General features: G+C 38.8%; 1 protein-coding gene across 1 annotated transcript; it reads left to right on the top strand.

The window, feature by feature from the left end:
- The first annotated feature begins 966 nt into the window (after positions 1-966).
- Positions 967-13899, top strand: smfn (small fragment nuclease). Its single transcript, XM_032575670.1, has 7 exons — positions 967-1301; positions 7154-7237; positions 7319-7396; positions 7555-7666; positions 8111-8219; positions 11543-11596; positions 12592-13899. Exons 1-7 carry the CDS (start codon positions 1020-1022, stop codon positions 12713-12715), a joined length of 843 nt encoding a protein of 280 aa, XP_032431561.1. The 5' UTR covers positions 967-1019; the 3' UTR covers positions 12716-13899.
- The last annotated feature ends 5281 nt before the right edge of the window (positions 13900-19180 follow it).

The raw sequence follows: 19180 nt of genomic DNA, 5'->3' as shown, positions 1-19180 counted from the left end.
ACATATTTTGTGCTCTTTCAGTGTGGCTTTCAAAATCAGCATGCCACTGAGATAGATCATTGGAAAGTTTCTGATAATCTTTTAAAGGCTTCTGATGCAGGAAATGAATCGCCCACTATAATGTTATTTGATCTTAGTGCAGCCATTGGTAATAATAATAAGCTTATTTTAACCAGCTTTATCCCATTAGAAGATTTCTTTTGCAACAGTCTTGGTCAAAAATGACATCATACAAACAACCTCTGTTACAACATATACAAATATATGTAGTCACAAAAATAAAACAATTGCACTTCTGTTTTGAACATGGCAGGATTTATACATTCAAAGAGACAAGTTTTTGAAATGTTTGAAGCTGGGATTTCAAACGTTCCTTGAGGTTGGATTAGAGAAGCTAAAACGTTTCTCCTCTTTTTTCCACGAGGGCCTAATTGCTTAATCTTTTTTAAAAAGATGATTCATAAGGTGCTGTTAAGATGAGAATCAAAACATACCAATGGTCATGCTGACACACATGAAATAGAACACCACTGGTCATAACGTTTTACTGAACAGGCTAAAAGTTTTAGCTGGTACCTTGATAGTACATGTGTTTGCTTACATAGAATAACAGTGAAATGATGAATTATTAATTTATAGTTATAGTTATTCCACCACTGTATCCATCAGATGCTCTACTGCCAACTACTGGGCTGACTTGGTAGTTTGTACCAAGCAGGTATTTTATATTAAAAGTAGGGTACAAACTTTGTTTTCAAGTTTGTACCCTCATATAAGGAAAATAGTCAAAGCTTTAGCTCCTAAACTTTTCTGATTCAACGTACACGACATATTATATGAAATCAGCGGAGAGCTTAAGAAAAATCAGAGGTAATATTCAAACTTGATTGCAGAAATAGACAGCCTCTATGAAGAATGCCTCTGCTGCCACCCTCTGTCAGAACAGAGGGTGGCAGCAGTACTCCAGCGGTGCGCTTTCCGTCTGTCTTAACCGGAAAGAAGAAGAAAAACTTTCTAGCATGACCACTCTGTCACGGAACATCGCGTGGACTTTAGCTAGGTTCAAACTGGGATGCGGGAAGAAACCGTTTTTGTCTTCGTTCTTTTCCAGACACTGTTGTTCACACCGCAGTAAAGGATCGCAGCAGCGCGCTGGAGCTGTCCTAAAGGGCTTTGTTTATCCAGAAGCTGCTCTCAGCCGGTTTTCATCACTTGGCTGCGTTTCAGCTGTTCAGTTGGACAGGAGAATCAGCATGTGTTCCAAGTCAATGTCACACAGGATGGTGTGGGTGGACCTGGAGGCAAGTCTGTTGCTCATGGCATTTATGTGGTCAGGCTTTAGAAACTGCTTATGTAAAAAGGCTCACATAAAATGAGATGTAGACTTAAAAGCTCAAATATGGAGGTGGATTTCAGTAGATTCTATAGAAAATACAAACTTGTATTTCGTACTTGTGCACCTCGCTGCAGCAAACAGAAAGGGTCGCTATTTCCTATGTTATCCGCGGTCTTCCGTTTTTATTTTCTTTTTAAATCTGTGATCTTCATCTTTAGGAAGGAGTTTCACTCTCAGTATGTATTTGAACTTCTCTCCTTTATTTACTTCAGCGCAGCTCAGAGTTTGTAAATTCTGTAGACTGTACTCCTGAATCTGCTCTTTCGTTGCATCTTTTCGGGTCTACTATTGCCTCTAGTGGCGTGGGGGTGGTAACACAACTAATATAATTGCATTACTAAATATTTATTTGCTATTAATTCCGGCATTACTGGCACCGTACAAGATAAATTATCTTATAAAACAAAATATTTTTTCATTTTCTTAAGGATGTAGAAAATGATAAATAAATAGATAATAGATAAATAAATATCTATTTATTTATCTATAAATAAATAGATATTTATTTATAATAAATAAATATCTATTTATTATATCTATTTATATAATAAATAGATATTATTTATATATTATAAATAATATCTATATATCTCCATCAATTAGGAGAAATAAAAAAATAAGGCGACATTAAAAGCAACATGACCAACTATGATAAAAATTCCATCTACAACGTATACATAAGAAACTTAATTGAGCAAAAGTCAATAAGGAACAAATGAATTATGTTCACAGTGTTGTTAAACAGATACAAGCAAAAATTCACGTTTTTGCTTATATGGTGCCACGTATATTATTCTGAGATATTTTAGTTGGTAGAGTCTTACATATAAGAAAAAATAAGATGAAACTATTTAGTCTATCAAGATGGAAATCCTCTAAAATTATAAAATAAAACACATTCATAGAACCACAATATCAACAATTTATGCATCGAGTAAAAACCTTTGGATGCCATAGGTAAATGTTATCATTCAGTTTGGTTAAACATGATTATTGCACTGTCAATAAATGACTTCTAATCAATGTTCTTAGGTACCCGAGGGAAACGGGAACTCAGAGATTCAAACTGATTAATACAGAGGATGGATGCTATCTGCTGAAATGTTCTTTCAGCAAACAGTTGAGACAGAGTTGTTTTGGGTTTCACTGCTATTTTCCTGCTATTTTAGTTGCCATTGAAAGTATTCTTAAAAGTTTGTCTGTCATTCTGCAGCTCATGTGACCAAACCTGCCGAGAAGATGAAAAGTTAAAACACTCAACATTGTCTTGTACACAACCTCTAGTTGGGTAGCCCCAAGATCACTAGGTCTTCTTAAAATATAGATATATAGTCTCTGAGAACAGTTCTTAGAAATATAGTCAGTGTTTTCAGCAAAGTTGAGCTGACTGTCCAGGAATGACCCAAGGTATTTACAATTTGTCACAATTTCAACAAATTGGCCATCGAGAGAAACTGGAACCACCTTGAGGTCTTATTTAGGTCATTTAATTAGCTCTACATCCTTAAGAAAATTAATAAATAATAAAAACTTTGTAATCCAATTACATTAGTTGTGTTACCACCCTCACGCCACTAGAGGCAGTAGCAGGAATGAAAAGATAATAATAAATAATAATGATGAAATGTCACCAAATCCACAGGATTTATTGTTGATGAAGAGAGGAATAAACACAGTTAAAGACTTGTTGGTAAATTAATTTGTTCCCATTTTATGAAGGGGAAACAGATTATTTCAGGCAGCTGAACTATCCATTCTCTTCTCTCCTCCCCCCATAACTTTGGGAAATAAACAGCAACTGTTTCCAAATTCTCAAAAATTGTTATGTGTGATAGCATATAGTATACTACAAATTTCCTTAATCCAGTAATCTGTCATATTTTACATTAGAACTGGATTTACCAGAAAGTCTACACTCTCATCTTTTCAGGAAGTTTTCATTTTTGTGCCCTGCTATCAGCCAGTTTCCATCCTCTTATATCAGCAGTGAAAAATTATAAATACACACTACGTGTTGGAAAACTGTGTTTGGCTACTTACTTTTATTTGTCAGGGTTAAGTGACAAAAGTTGAAAAGAGACCGATTGTCTTGGCGTTTAGAATAATAACACAAAACAGCATAAAAATACCTGGTTTATTTATTTTACAATTTTGTTATTGCTTCTTTTTGAAACAACAGCTGCTGATTAAACTGAATGTTGGAACCTTGACATGATCATATGAGTTGTTTTACTGAGAAATTGATCAGAAACGCAGTAAAAATGGTCAGATCCGCCTCTCTGGCTGCAGTGCGCGCTCCCGACACGGGAACAGAATTTCGGACATGACCGGTGTTCTGACTATCAGTGCTACCTTGTCAGATTTTCTTACTATAGCACGGATAGATAGCTAAGTCTGTCTGTCAGTGCTACGCGCCAAAACTGCTACTGTCATGTTTACAAGCTGAAAACTATAGCGGGTTGTGGTGAAGTTAAATATATTGGATAACATTATTTGAGTGACAGGATTGAAGTGGAAGCGTAGGAGTTATGCTTAGCTTAGCATTGGAACAATTTATATACATGACGAAACCACAAGATCACTTCCTTCATCTGAATATTGGATGTAGCTCCAAAGTGACAACTCTGGCACGGCTTTCTTAAGACGGGCTCTTTATTAAATGCCGTGAAAACTACAGAAATAAAAGACAAAGCTTTAGACATAGATACATTTACAAACAGACAGGTGACGCGTGCTTTGACAAAAAGTTACCTCGTGGCCGCCTGCCACTTCGGAGGTCTTTAACAGAATGATTCGTCGTTGTTCACTCTAAACCAAAATATTAAGTAATTAAAACACCATAAACAATAAATTCACAAAACATTACAAACATAACTACAAAATACCTTGATGACTACAGGACACTAGGCTGCTACACGTAGCTCTGTTCCAGGCTTCTGCTTCTTCTATGGTTATTTAAGTCTCGCAGCCTCACACATGTACACAAATCTCGCGATAACTTTTGACAAAAAATAATTTGACACGAAATAAAATACAATCATTTAACACAAATCTTAAAACGTGAACCAAACAACTTAAAATACATTATTCTATCTTTTAGAAATAAACATACATTTTTTCAAGAAATAAACTATTTTATTGACACTTACATTGGATTTAAATTAAACGCAGACAAATCCAGATCACCGCAACTCTTTTTTGCGCATTAATACGTTGTATGTCTGTTATCAGATGCAGCGCAGCCACAATGTGTCACCGAACTGCACAGGTCACTGTGCTCCTGAAATGATAGGATATGCTTAATATACACTAATATTACACCGCTATTACACTGCTTCAATGTCACATAGTATCTTTACCAACATCTATTTAGCAAGGTTTAGTAAAAGAAACCACAAAAAAAAAAACCCCGAGTGTAATTAAACTAAAATATTTTAAAGTATAGGGACAAAATAGCCCACAAAACAACATATTGTGTCCTGATTAACCGCCAAACAATGACTTGTTTACAGTAGTAACGACATTGCAGACGGTAAACTAAAAACATGAAGTAATAAAGCAGTTTCATGAAAGCTAGGCATAAAACAAATAAAACTTACTGTGATCTGCGATTAAATGAAACGCATGCAACGAAACTTCCACAGGTAGGACATATTTCTAAAACAATTGCTGAGTAAGCAGTATGTGATGTAGCATCGATGTGGGCATGCGCATTACCACAAGGTAGGACGGATTTATGGGTAGCACAGATAAACAGAACACCTGTTCTTGAGAGCTGACCGAGTTTGGGCACCACTGGCGTAGTTACTGGAGCGGTCTATGGGTCTTTAACCCCGCCCACTTTGCGTCCTGTTTACACGTGTCCAGAAAGACTTCGGTAAAGTATTTCACCACAATTCATCACTGCATGTGACGTTTTCAATTTAAAGGTGGAAATGTGGGAATGGTTATTTTTGGTATATTGAAAATTTTAAGAAACTACTATGACAAGGCACACACCAGTAACAGAAAAATGTGACATAAGCTGAGCAGAAAAAAGAATAAATAAAAAAATGAGTCACACAAACTAACAACATGAGGAAAGTGAGGCAGAAAATGTTACAAGTGCAAGAGGAATTTCAAATTTTCAATTAAGCTAAATATTAAAAAGCCAAATGAATATTGGGCTTTTATGCACTTCCTTAAATAAAACTTCCTTAAATATATTTCGCTTTAAAAAAAAATTAAAGAGAAAGTAGAAAGTGGCATTTATGAATAAAATCTTAGCCGGATGATTAAATCGTTAATGTCATAATTTGACTCTTCATCCCCTGTTAGACCAACTTTTATTATATCAAAACGTGAAAGAGGAATAGATCTCTTAAACAATATTCAATTTTGAAAATCTTTCCAAAAACATTATTGAAGTTGCAATTGAAAAAATTGGTTCTACTGTCTTGATATCTGAGTCACATAGCGCACAAGAATTGGTATTTATATTAAATTTCTCTTGCAGAAAGTCATTATAAGTTCAACTTACATAATTTTGAAATTAATTTCTTTATTTTTTGTGGAAGTGGGAAAAAGTGGATTCATTTTCTCAAGAGATCTATTTTTTAATCGAACGTTTTCTTCTCAAGGAATATGGGGAGAAAATTGACATCAGTGTGTTCCTTATGAATTTATTATAAAATGTTTTGTTTATAGATTCACCGCCATTTATAATCAGAGTTCTTTTGGAGTAACAGCCGAATGTGTAATCATACCATTAATTAGCTCAATCATAGCTGGAGGAATTGCCTTTAAGTCTCTATTAAAGGCAATTTTTTTTGACAAAATCATCATACAATAAAAAGTTGCCGTCGGAAATATGGCACTGTTCACTGTGCAAGCTGTTTGTTGAAAAATCAGCTTTTAAACAATTGATTTTGTGTTTGAAACAAAAAAATAATCAACAAAAGTATTGAAATCATTTTTGTTTCACTCTACTGTACTATATTCTACTGAATAGTGTCAAATTTTGCTCCGTATTCAACAAGTCATAACAAAACACATTTGAACATCCAAATATCTCCTGCAATGACTTTCGAAAGCAAAAATACCTATACTGTACATTAAAAAAATAGTTTCTTGTTGTTGTTGTAGGTATACGTTTTAGCAGCACAAGTGCCAAAATGGTGACCGCTTCCGCCATTTTGAAAGTCCAAGTTGGGACACAGAGGTGTACTGTCCCAATTCTCAAATTTTTGCATGCTTGTAACCTGCATACTTGAACACTTATGTTCACTTTGACTGAGTGCACACTTCACAGAGAGGGGTAGAGTGTAGTGCAAGTATTGGGACCAGACCTAAAGCTCTACAGGCCTCACCTGACCAGTTTTAGGTCAGAGTTTATGATTCAGCAATAAAAGTGTTGGCAAAGATGGGATCCATGGTAGAGTTGAAAGACCATAACAACTACTGAGAAAAGAGAACATAAAGCCCCATCACACTTTGATGATCCCCAATACTTCTGGAAAATGTTGTGTAGCCTGGGGAGACAGAAGCAAGCTTTTTGGAAGGTTTATGTTCTGTTACATCTCAAGTAAAACAGAGCATTTCAGAAAAGGACGCTTTCAAACATGCATGGGTTATATATTAATATAAGCCATGGAAAATCCCTCATTAACTTCTGCTCAAAAGATATTTGTTCTGTTAAAAACTTTAATAAAGTCGGAGACTAAATTATGACACATTTGAGTTTTTCTTGTTATTGTGTTCTATTTTTATTCTTTAAAGATGACAGGTTTAGATGTTGAGAAGGACCAAATCATCGAAATGGCCTGCATCATCACAGACTCTGATCTGAACATTATAGCAGAGGTAATACAAACAATAAGTGCTTCAGTGTGTGATGACTTCAGTTTGTCTTGGAAATGAAGCTCATTTGTTGTTGCTTGCTAGGGACCATCCATGATCATCAACCAACCAGACGAGCTTCTGGATGGAATGTCAGACTGGTGTAAAGAGCATCATGGAAAGGTAGACACCCATCAAAACTGCCACAAACTGTGTCTGTTAGCATTTGGTTTGTGTTTTTTCTAATGAACTAGTCCATCCTTTCATCCATCCATTCATGCATTTCTATGAATAGTGTCATACTTGCTGCTTTGTTCTACTACTTTATCTGTTTGTATCAGTCAGGGCTGATCCAGGCTGTCCAAAACAGTAAAATGACCCTGGAACAAGCAGAGTATGAATTTCTGTCCTTTGTCAGGCAGCACACTCCACCTGGACAATGCCCCCTTGCCGGTAAGTTTAACTTTTTCTTTAACTGTAACTATTCATAGATTCATGTAAATATTACAGTAGGTTGTCTAGAAAAGCTATAGAAACACACTCGTGTTAAGTGACTCATACACGAGTGTGCTGTGTTGTGGTGTGGAACAACTTTGCAGCTCTGACTGTATTTGTCAGAATGCATGAGAACTACACAGAGTATGATTTTACTGAACTATTTCAGCATCATACTCAGTATGGTAAATGTGTTTAACACAAATTGTCTGACCAGTGACCAAATTAATAATGGGTACATCTAATAATAACTCTTTTAAAAAACAGATCACCACTTTAGCTCACAGCTAAATGTCATCTTGTTGTGTGTTACCTTTTACCCTCATGAGAGGGAGAATTTGTCTTGCTATCATGTTGTTGCATCAAGGCCTTAATATTCATGTTTTATTATTTCTTCTCCAGGCAACTCTGTGCATGCAGACAAAAGGTTTCTGGACAAGTACATGCCACAATTCATGTACCATCTTCACTACAGAATTATTGATGTCAGCACCATCAAAGAGCTCTGCAGGTAAGGATTTGATCATCCAATGAGTTGTGAAGCTTCCAGAACTCAGTCTTGTTCTCACACACATCAAAAGTTGCATTTTCTACTAGGCCTGTCACGATAAACGATAAATCAATTAATCATATGATAAATTAAAACTATTGACCTCATTTTAATTATCGGCTTTATGTCTCTTTCAGCCTTTTTCTCTTTCTGTTGATGACACTGAATGAAAAAAGGCTCAACTCCGGTGCTCTTCACTGACTCCTCCCTTTCTCATTTCCTTAGTGTAAAGCCCAGCGCACACGACACGATCTTAGAGCTGTCGGCCGATTGTCGGCCCATTTTCAAAACCTGAGAGACCACACATTAGCCGACACAAATCCTAGGTAAAACGGCTCGATTGGGTTCGGTCCTGCCGTGTGGTGTCCAACAATGGGCACAAAATAATGACTACCAGTTCAGTTAACTAATTTTAAAACCAGGCATCAATCAATGCTTTACTACAATTTACCTGCAATGCCTGACTGAATGAAAATCATTATAACCTATTTACGTCACGTTAACAAACAGCTGAAAAGCTACCGGGTTCATCAACTGCGATAGCAATTTCGCTCCAACTCCTCCCCTTGTCATTTCTATATTCTTTGCACGAAATGTTGCACGAATTCTTTGCACAACATTAATGTTGTTTCCACATATCATCTCCAATGTCCGCTGGACTTCGGGTTGCTCCGTGCCAGCTGTTTGGGATTCCCCTCTAATTTCCCCTCAGAAAGCTGGAGGAGAATCTGTGCTTTCTGATTGGCTACCTGTCACATTCAACAGGGTGCGTTAAAGCTTCCAGTCGAGGAAAACCCGATTTAGATCGGAGTGGCCACAACGATCTACCGCAACACACCACACACTACAGGATGAGCGCTTACAAAATCGTAAGCAACAATCTTAGAACGCCTAACACTCTAAGATTGTCGTAAGGGGAAAATCGGGGCAAAAAACCTTGTAGTGTGAACTATTGCATCAGGTAGTCGATGTGCCCATCTTCTCTATTTAGATCTAATTATTACTGAAGGGCAACATAATATACAGACTTCATAATCTGCACTCTTTTGGTTGAATGCAGTATTTATTTCCACTTTGGCTTTATGTTGTTTAGGTTTTATTCAAGTACATTTTTTATTGATGGCGACTGAGAATCCGTTTTATTTTTGTTTTTGGTTGTTTTGTTTATTTTGTTTATCAGTTCCAGTGTTAAGTGTTCTTTTGAAAATAAAGTGTATCTATCTTTGGCAGGAAATCGCATGGATTATTACGTCATTTCCATTAAATCAGTGTAAAAAGGTCTTCAAACAATATTATCGTTTATCGCAATAATTTTTGAGACAATTAATCGCTCAGCAAAATTTGTTATTGTGACAGGCCGATGGACCTTACCAAGCTCCGCCCACAACCAACCCACAAGACCGCAAGTCTCACAAACAAAACGGCGCGTTGTTTCTATGTAAACATGACTCAATTAGTGCATCATTTCTACCGGATTTTCACAATATATCAGCTACTACAATGGACAGAGGAACTAACAAGTTCATGTCATCATCTGGGAGGAGGTTACTGGTTTCTTAGTCACAAGCTGGTTACAAACCTGAGGCCAGCAGGTGTCAGTCAGTTATGGTAGATCTGAAATTTGGTTTGATGACGTCAATATGAGAAGCTACAGACTGACAGGACGAACCAAAGAGCTCTGTAAAGGTAAAGGCAAATCTTCTGAAGCTGGGATATAATTATTTTAATTTCACATAATTACCGCGGTAGAAGCCATTTGTTTGTTAAAATTTTATGAAATATATTTGTTCTATTTGATGTTTGTTGTGAATGACGTAAACTCACAAACGAACGAGGTAATTAGTCCAACGTTTAGAAACTACAGCGGCTGTAATGCGCCACAGCAAAGGGAAACAAAGGTAAAATAACCCGAACAGGTGATCGACTCAAAACCACTCCTACCTTTTTACTCTCTCTCTCTCTTTGTAGTTTAAGCACACCTGTTACCGTGGCAACCGCCTGCGCCCCGCAAGACGAGCAAAGATTACGTTAAAAACATAACATTCAGTCCGTTACGATATCAAGTTTCCAGGCTTGATATTTATTTCTCGATTATTAATCAGCGCTTCCCTGAACACAGCCATGGTTGATTGACTAGCTGTACTTGGTGCTAGAGTGGCTAACACGAGTAACAGTTTAGTCCAAAGCCTTTTCTGCTAAAATAAAATCTTTAGTGTATGTCAGATACAGACACATTGCATATTGATCTGTTTAGCTAACGTAAGACTGTGTAGCAGACAGGCTTCAAGGTGTAGAAGTTGTATCAGTTCTGCCATTATGCTGTACTTAGCTAACGAGAAGCGTGTGTTTGTGAGACGGCCACGCACGAGACAACGTAGAATGGGCATCAGCCAATGAAACACGGCCCCTCTGGTAAGGTCCATTTCCTCCCAAATTTACTGAGAATGCTGAATGGATGAGTTGATCTGCTGAGGAACCTGAAGTCAAGCAAAAGCACTTGAATTTGCAGTATAAAAAAAAACAGTTAAAATGTAAGAAGTACAACATAAACATATTCAAAGGCCCATACTGAAATGTGGTCTGTAGTTGAAGTCATTCAGGTTTCAGCAGCTTTAGTTTGCTTTCACACCACATTAGTGTTCAGTCCATCTTAACTGACCACAATGTGTTTGGCTGGTGAAAAAGTTAATTTGAACAGTGGTGTGAATTCTGATCTGCGTGGAAGGGGTTGGTCTTGGTTCACTTGGAAGTGAACCCTTAGAGCGCTTTACTTGCAGTGACTTTTACAGTGCAAGAGAAAAGCAGCTGAGACCTGGTCAGTCTCACTATCTACTCTGGTAGCTGTGCTTACCTTTTACTGGGGGAGGAAGCACTTAAAGCACCACTACTTCAGAATTTATCACTTGTGTAAGTGTTTATTAAAACCAACCAATCATCATGAAACCCTGGTTTTCATGTTATGAGATGTCCACAACACAAATGTTGGTAGCTTCTATTTTTTGTCAGGGTGGGGTTTTGATGTTTTGCTTTGTCTTTTAAGCGCTGATCAAAAACTTCATTTTTTGGCAAAATCCTGAGTTTAAAACACTTAATTTATATTCTGTTTTTCTTTTAACCATTTTTCTATTGACTTCTGTTATGTTCATATTTTCTGCTAATACTACTAAGAATGAAAACATAACTGGTTATGGTATTAAAATATCTGCGTTTGAATTATTTATTTTGTTTTGATATATTTCAAAAAATGAATGCTGTGATTTTGTTTCTGCTCTGAATGTTTACAGACGGTGGTTCCCAGAAGAATTTAAGATGGCACCTCATAAGAGCGCAACCCACAGGTTAATAAAAATAAAATACATGAAATTACAACTTTATCAATCATTAAATCAATGTGACGTAAAATGCAATAGAGCTGTAGTTCAGTAGGTATTACTGTGTGCTTAGGCTAAATAGATGAATAGTCTTCTGAGTGGTGATTTAGGTGCAATTATTATGGCTACTCTTACTAACAAAACTTAAGTTAAAAGCTAGAATAAATTCTTTGTCTCTCCCATGGTGTTAGCATAATGCTCAGGAGGAGTGCAGCAAATACCACAGTCAGACAGTGGGGAAGCTGGGAGTTGTCCCATCAGACCATCGCATGGTTTCCAAAACCCCGTGCACATACACACACACACACGCACACGCACACACAAAAAAACCCTTGTAAAAAAAGCACACACAGGATCAATTTGATCCTGCCAGACTGCGAACAGAATAAAGAACTTATGGGGCCTAAATGACCCTGTCTCTTAAGGTCACGGGAGGATTAAGGACATATTTAATGTATTTTATACCTTTTTCTCTTTAACTGCATGTGTAGTATTAGTTGTATTCATCTACATGTCAAATGCAGAGGGAAATGAAGAAACTCTCCTACTGAAAATCTTAGCGATAGGAAAAAACAACCCACATGCATAGAAGAAGAATGCTGACATCACACGGTAGCACTCTGTTTATGGCACTAATAATGGATTCTGCTGTTTATGGATCAATTTTAACATTATTCAGCAATAGGTGCTGACAGTATTGTCACAAGATCATAACAGGAAGGAAGCTGATAAAATGAACGCCCAGTAATAGCGACGGCAGTCAGTGGCGCACTGACTTCACTATAAGGGGTGAAATATGAGGCATGGGGTTGGAATGTGATGCGCTACAATGAATGAAGATTAAGCAGAAAGTTAGGTAACCACATCATTGTTTTTCTCAGCTGTATAAGTAACAGTTATACTTTACCAAACAATGGTCACTTTAAAACTCTCTTACACTCTCCCATTTTCTGTTTTTCCAGAGCCTTAGATGACATAAAGGAGAGTATTAAGGAGCTGCAGTACTACAGAGCCTGCATTTTCAAAGCACCATCAGAGGAAAAGAAACACAAGATTATAGGAAATAGTGGCAATAAAAGGAGTTAGTTCATGAATGAGACTGTTGAAATACTTTCAGTTTTATTTTTGTTTTCTTGTTACATTTCCCTCAAGAAGGGATTTTTTTTTTTTATTTAGTTTTTTTTTTTATTTTATCAGCAACACTTAGTACTACTGAAGTTTTGTTGGAGTGAATAAAATTCTAGAAAAGTTTCTTCAGAAAAAAATTATTTCAACATAAATATAATTTAGGCAGAATCATTCAGTATTTTACTTTTTATTTAATTTGAAGAAACAGGCATTCTGTATCATTGTTTCTATAGAGTACATTCAAGCTTTACAAGTGGTATATTACAAGCTAAGTTCATGGTGAAATTACCAATCAAGTCCAGCGTTCCAGTAATCATCTAGATTATTCAGTAAGTTGGTTGGAGAGATAATGGCAACATAAGCTTTAAATGAATGCATTTTTCTTACAAGTCTCTGGATTTGTACATGTAAATTGAGGGTTTTTCCATTAGTTCCTGTTACTATATTGAGAATAAGCCAAAGTGATGTATCTAAGCACCATGTGGTTACGATGGGTGTGGTTTCTGAGCTGGTGGTCACACAGATAAAAACCTGATGTGTTGTCAGCTGTCAAAAAGCAGACTGGTAGGCAAAAGCTTTCTGATATATTGAAACAGCCTTTTGCCTGACATTTTTGTGCAGTTTGCTTGTTAATTGGGATTTTCATCTGATGCAAACTTCCCCAGATCATTAAGAGATCTCACATGTATTCACATTTGCAAAACAGGGTGCGGCCTACCAAGTTGATAACTTGCTTTTTGGTATCACTGATAAAAAAAAACAGGCTGTTGATACGGCCTCAGCCCGTATCAACAGGCTCAGGCGCCCTTTTGATACTGGCGCCTCAGCACGGGAGGAACCACACATGCTTGCAGAAACAAGATGTCGCTCTGCTGCACCATGTAACCTGTGATGAAATGATTTGATCTGAATAACAACTTGAATCCATTTATTGTTCTCCTGCATGAGCAAGACTAACTCCTTTAACAAGGGAGAGGAGTATCATTCATCAGCAGGCAATAAATCCACTTGTCAGTAACACGAGACATTGACATCAAGCTGGAATAGATGTTCCCTACAAGCATTGACACACTGACATGTTATGCTGCTAGATCTAACTGCTATTAACTTCTGTTTCAATAAATTGAGGTGAAAAACAGTTACCATTACCTTGTCTACTTATATTTGCAAATGACAAAAATTGGAATATAATTGAAAAGCCCATTTATTTCAGAAACATCACTAAGTGAAACATTATGTAGATTATAGACAGAGATTGTTTGAAACCCTTTATTCCTCTTAATTATGATGATTTTTGACTTACAGGTAATGAAAACAATTTTAAAGTAGAGTTTTACATCAGGCCAATAAAAAGCTATTTAAAATAAAAAATGTGGAATTAATGCAAAATATGTTTAAAGGTTATTTTCAAAAGATATATTTTATCCGACAAATAAAACTCATAGGCACACATATTGTAATTTATTGAATATCAATGCATTATTGTTGTATGGAATTGTTTACGTTTTTCAGAAATTTCTTACAAATGTGAAATTTCTCTAACTTCTTGAGCTACTCTGGTGTATTAACCAGAAACATGTTTTATCTGTGTTGACGTTTTCAGCAGAAGTATACCTGATAGAGTTCTGGAGAATTGGGGATTTCCTGTGGGTCTCTGATAGTAGTCTGTCTTCAGTCAGCGTAGAGCTCATACCCCTCTAGCACTAGTAAACACCCAATCAACATTCAGTATACAAATGAGCCGACAAGTAGCCTTGAAATGCGACGTCACGTGAGCAAGAGCTCGCTCCCCAGCTCACTGCTAGAGGGCAAAAAAACCCTGCTCACCATCTATGACTACCACTGGTTTTAGAGGTCAAATTGTCTAATCTTAATTACACGCTTCATATATAAAAGAAAAAGGAACGCTGTGTTTTGCTAACTATGACCACGAGAAAACAAGGTCTATGATTATCACATTTCAATAGTCAGTAAGGTTTTAATATAAAAAAAATAGGGAGGGAAACAAAGTAGCCGATTAGTTAATCTAGCTTGACTGTGAGAACCTTAACATGTAGATGTTCTGTGCAGTTTTGGTTCAGTTATAAAAAGGTGACCCACACACTCAACTTTGACAGATCATCATTAGAGCAGGTGCCACAGCTGTGTTCAGGCTATCACCTAGTGATCACAAAATAACCATCATGCCTGAAAACATAAAACTGTAAAGGACTGAAGGTTTTGTTCTTTGTGTGGGAAATGTTTGCATGTTTTTGGTGTTTAATCCTGATACTTGAACGTAATCTCTGCTGTCAGGTAGTGGATTTATTGTCATTCTGTTATTATGGCAAAGGATCTGTGTGTAGCTTAAAGCAGACACATCAAGAGAAGAAATGGAGAGGTTTTCAGTTCTTAATCGGTTTTCCTACTTTACTTTCTATTTGCTGTGGCACATTGCAACCTCTGTAGTCTCTGAACGTTCAATAAATGACTGTGTTGGACACAATTTACCCCAATCCCACTAGGCCTTCTCATGAAGAAAACACTAGTCAACATAAATATCATAAAGCATAATGTGTACATATGATGACGCTCCCTTCACATTTTTGCCTGCCCCCTCATGTACTGCCCTAGAACCTGCCCTGTCTAAGACTGTAATGTTCTTAGGAGATGTTATTGTCATGAAGTGCGGTGAGTGGTGGTGGAGGCAGACGCTGAGACCCAGGTAGGATGAATGATGATGAACTTAATAAAGTAATCCAGAGAGAGAATCCAAAGCACAAAGTCCAGACACCACAAAAGAGCGGATAAAAAAGCTCTCAAACTAGACCACAGGTAACTGGACGAACATGACGAGGACCTGACAAAGACGCAGAGACACAGGTGACACTAAATACACAAGAGGTAATCAGGGAATGAGACACACCTGGGAATAATCAAGGGGAGACAGGACAACACGGAGACTCAAGAGACAAAGAAACTCAAAAATAAACACACAGAAGACTCAAACCATGACAGCACTCCCCCCCCCCCTTCAAGGGCGGCTCCAAGACGCCCAAAATAAGAAAAACAAGGGCGCTGGACGGGTGGCCAGAGTCCGTAAAAACAAAAAACTACCCAAAAAGGTGGGCAGAGGCACAGGAAGGGGCCAAGAGTCCAGAAACAAAAAAAACAAAACAGCACAACCAGGGTGGGCGGCAACACGGGAGGCAGAATCCACGAAGGAGGTCCGGCAGACGTCCTCGGCACAGGGGCCGGGCCACAGGAGGCGGGACCGGCGGGCGACGTTGGCGCAGGGTCCGGGCCACAGGAGGCGGCGACGAGGAGTCTCTGGGGACACCGGGAGCAGCACAAGGAGGCGGGAACTTAGGAGGAACACTAGGAGGAGGAGACTCAGAGGGACCACTAGGGGGCAATGAAGGGCCACCAGGGGACGACGAAGGAACACAGGGACCACTAGGGGTGTCGACAAAGGAACACAGGGACCACTAGGGGGCAACAAAGGAACACAGGGACCACTAGGGGGCGGAAACTCGGAGAGGGCACTGGAACCACTCCGGGGAGACAGGGAGTCACTGGAAGCATTAGGAGGCGGGGACGCAGGGGGAACACCAGGAGGCGGGGACTGGAAAGAAGCACTAGGAAGCAAAGACCCACTAACTGGGGCCGATAACCCTCTAACTGGGGCCGGCCATGCCACCAACCTGGACGCCTGTCAGCCAGGTGCCAGCTTGGCCACCTGGAAGCCCATAGCCACAGGGACTGAGGCTGGAACAGTGGCAGGAATGGAGGCTGCAGCGGTCGCTGCTGTGGGCTCCAGACGAGGAAGGGCTGCTGCGGGCTCCGGGGACGCGGGAGCTGCAGGAGCTGCAGGAAGCGCCGGCTCCGGAGAAGTGGGAGCTGCAGGAGCAGCAGTTGTCTCTGGAGCGAGAGGAGGTGCTGGTCCCGGAGACGCTGGAAGAATAATAATTGACTTGTTTTGCACCTTTGAAATGGAGCAGATGTTGGAGGTCAATAGGTCTGAATATTTCCAAGGAACTTCCAATACACATCCAGTGTAAGAAGGAGCCAAATGAACTACGTAAATGGAGGAAAGCAACGCCATTGGTCGGGGCTTTCCAATACACACCAGCAGAGCTCGGATCCTATAAAAAACTAATACCAGAAGTAGAAGTCAAGAGATTTTGGGACTACTGTAACGATGTGTATGTGATGTTTAGTTCCGCAGATGTGCATTAAAATCTCTTCTCGTTTTGACTATGAGCAGACGGAGTTCCGAGTCTTATTTAACCTTTATTTATATACTCTATGAGTTTAGGCACCTTTAAATTCCTCAATACCATGAAGGCTAGAGCTGCCTGGCGTTCCCACTCTGCCTCCTGCTGTAGCCTCACCAACCCCAGGAACTGGAGTTGGTCTGACCATCCTTCCAGTACCAGGAGTAGCCTGATGGCTACCCCGAGGCATCTGGGGGCGAAATATGGCTCTGCAACAATCTCTATAAAGTCTCTAACATTAAATAATAAATCATTCCAATGAGCTACGTAGGTCCATGTTGGTTTTACTCTTAATACGTGTCCTCACCGTAGTTACTTCTGGTCGGGTCCTACTGTCATGAGTTGTGGTGGTGAGTGGTGAGGCAGACGCTGAGACCAGGTAGGATGACTGATAATGATTTAATGATGAGAATAATCCAGAAAATACAAATCCAAAAGTCCAAGCAGCATGAAGGAGCGCATAACTGGTGACGACAGGAGGACTAGACGAACACGACGAGGACGCGACAAAGACACAGAGACACAGGTGACACTAAATGCACAAGAGGTAATCAGGGAATGAGACACACCTGGGAATAATCCAGGGGTGACAGGACAACACGGAGACTCAGAGACAAAGAAACTCAAAAATAAACACACAGAAGAGTCAAACCATGACAGGTATTGTATTATACAGACAGATTATAGGCTACATACTGTATATATGTATCTATGTCATGTATCTATGTCAAAATGTGGCAACACAAGGTATGAAATAGTTTGATTCTCTGACCCTTAAATGTACCTCTCAGAGCAGGGTAACCAAAAGATTTCAACAACTCCACCTTGGTAATTGTACCCAAGGAAGTAGGTACAGCACCAGTAAGACTCTTAGGTTTGAGACCAATGAGAACAAGACGTGGTTCCACAAAAAGTTACATTTTATTGTTCCATGTTTTGTTTTTAAGAGACCTTTAAAATTTAAAGAATAAACTACAATGGGAAGAAAAAGGAAAGTGAGCAGCACTGAGGCCTACCAGCAGGGGGAGGGCAGTTCAAGTGTGAGGAACTGGTTCCTAAACAACAACTAGGCCTGTCGCGATAAACGGTAAATCAATTAATCGTTCGATAAATTAAAACTATCGATGTCATTTTAATTATCGGCTTTATGTCTCTTCCGGCCTTTTTCTCTTTCTGTTGATGACACCGAATGAAAAAAGGCTCAACTCCGGTGCTCTCCACTGACCCTCCTTCCTCATTTTACTTAGTGTAAAGCCCAGGGCACACCACACGATCTTAGAGCTGTCGATTGTCGGCCCATTTTCAAAACCTGACAGACCACACATTAGCCGACAGAAATCCTAGGTATAACGGTTCGATCGGGTTCGTTCCTGCCGTGTGGTGTCCAACAATGAGCACAAAATAATGGCTACAAGTTCAGTGAACTAATTTTAAAACCAGGCATTAATCAATGCTTTACTACAATCTACCTGCAATGCATGTGGCTAGTGTCAGCGTAAAGGTCTGACTGAATGAAAATCATTAGAACTTATTTACGTCACGTTAAGGAAGAACAGCTGAAAAGTTACCGGGTTTATCAACTGCGGTAGCAATTTCGCTCCAACTCCTCCTCTTGTCATTTCTATATTCTTTGCATGTTGAATAAACATTAATGTTGTTTCCACATATCATCTCCAATGTCCGCTGGACTTCGGGTTGCTCCGTGTCAGCTGTTTGGGATTCCCCGACGTAATTTCCCCTCAAAAAGCTCGGAGGAGAATCCGGGCTTTCTGATTGGCTACCTGTCACATTCAACAGGCTGCGTTAAAGCTTCCAGTCAGGGAAAAACCCCTGATTTGGATCGGAGCGGCGGCCACGAGGATCTACCGTAACACACCACACAATCTTAGAAAGACCAACGTTCTAAGATTGTTGTAAGGGGAAAAATAGGAGCAAAAATCATGTAGTGTGAACTATTGCATCAGGTAGTCGATGTGCCCGTCTTCTCTATTTAGATCTAATTATTACTGAAGGGCAACATAATATACAGACTTCATAATCTGCACTCTTTTGGTTGAATGCAGTATTTATTTCCACTTTGGCTTTATGTTGTTTAGTGTTTTTTTTTCAAGTGAGTTTTTTGTTAATGGAGACTGAGAATCCATTTTATTTTTGTTTGTGGTTGTTT

The sequence above is a fragment of the Xiphophorus hellerii genome, chromosome 11 (assembly GCF_003331165.1).
Source record: "Xiphophorus hellerii strain 12219 chromosome 11, Xiphophorus_hellerii-4.1, whole genome shotgun sequence".
Classification (NCBI taxonomy): domain Eukaryota; kingdom Metazoa; phylum Chordata; class Actinopteri; order Cyprinodontiformes; family Poeciliidae; genus Xiphophorus; species Xiphophorus hellerii.
This window is presented reverse-complemented; position numbering and strand designations above follow the sequence as displayed.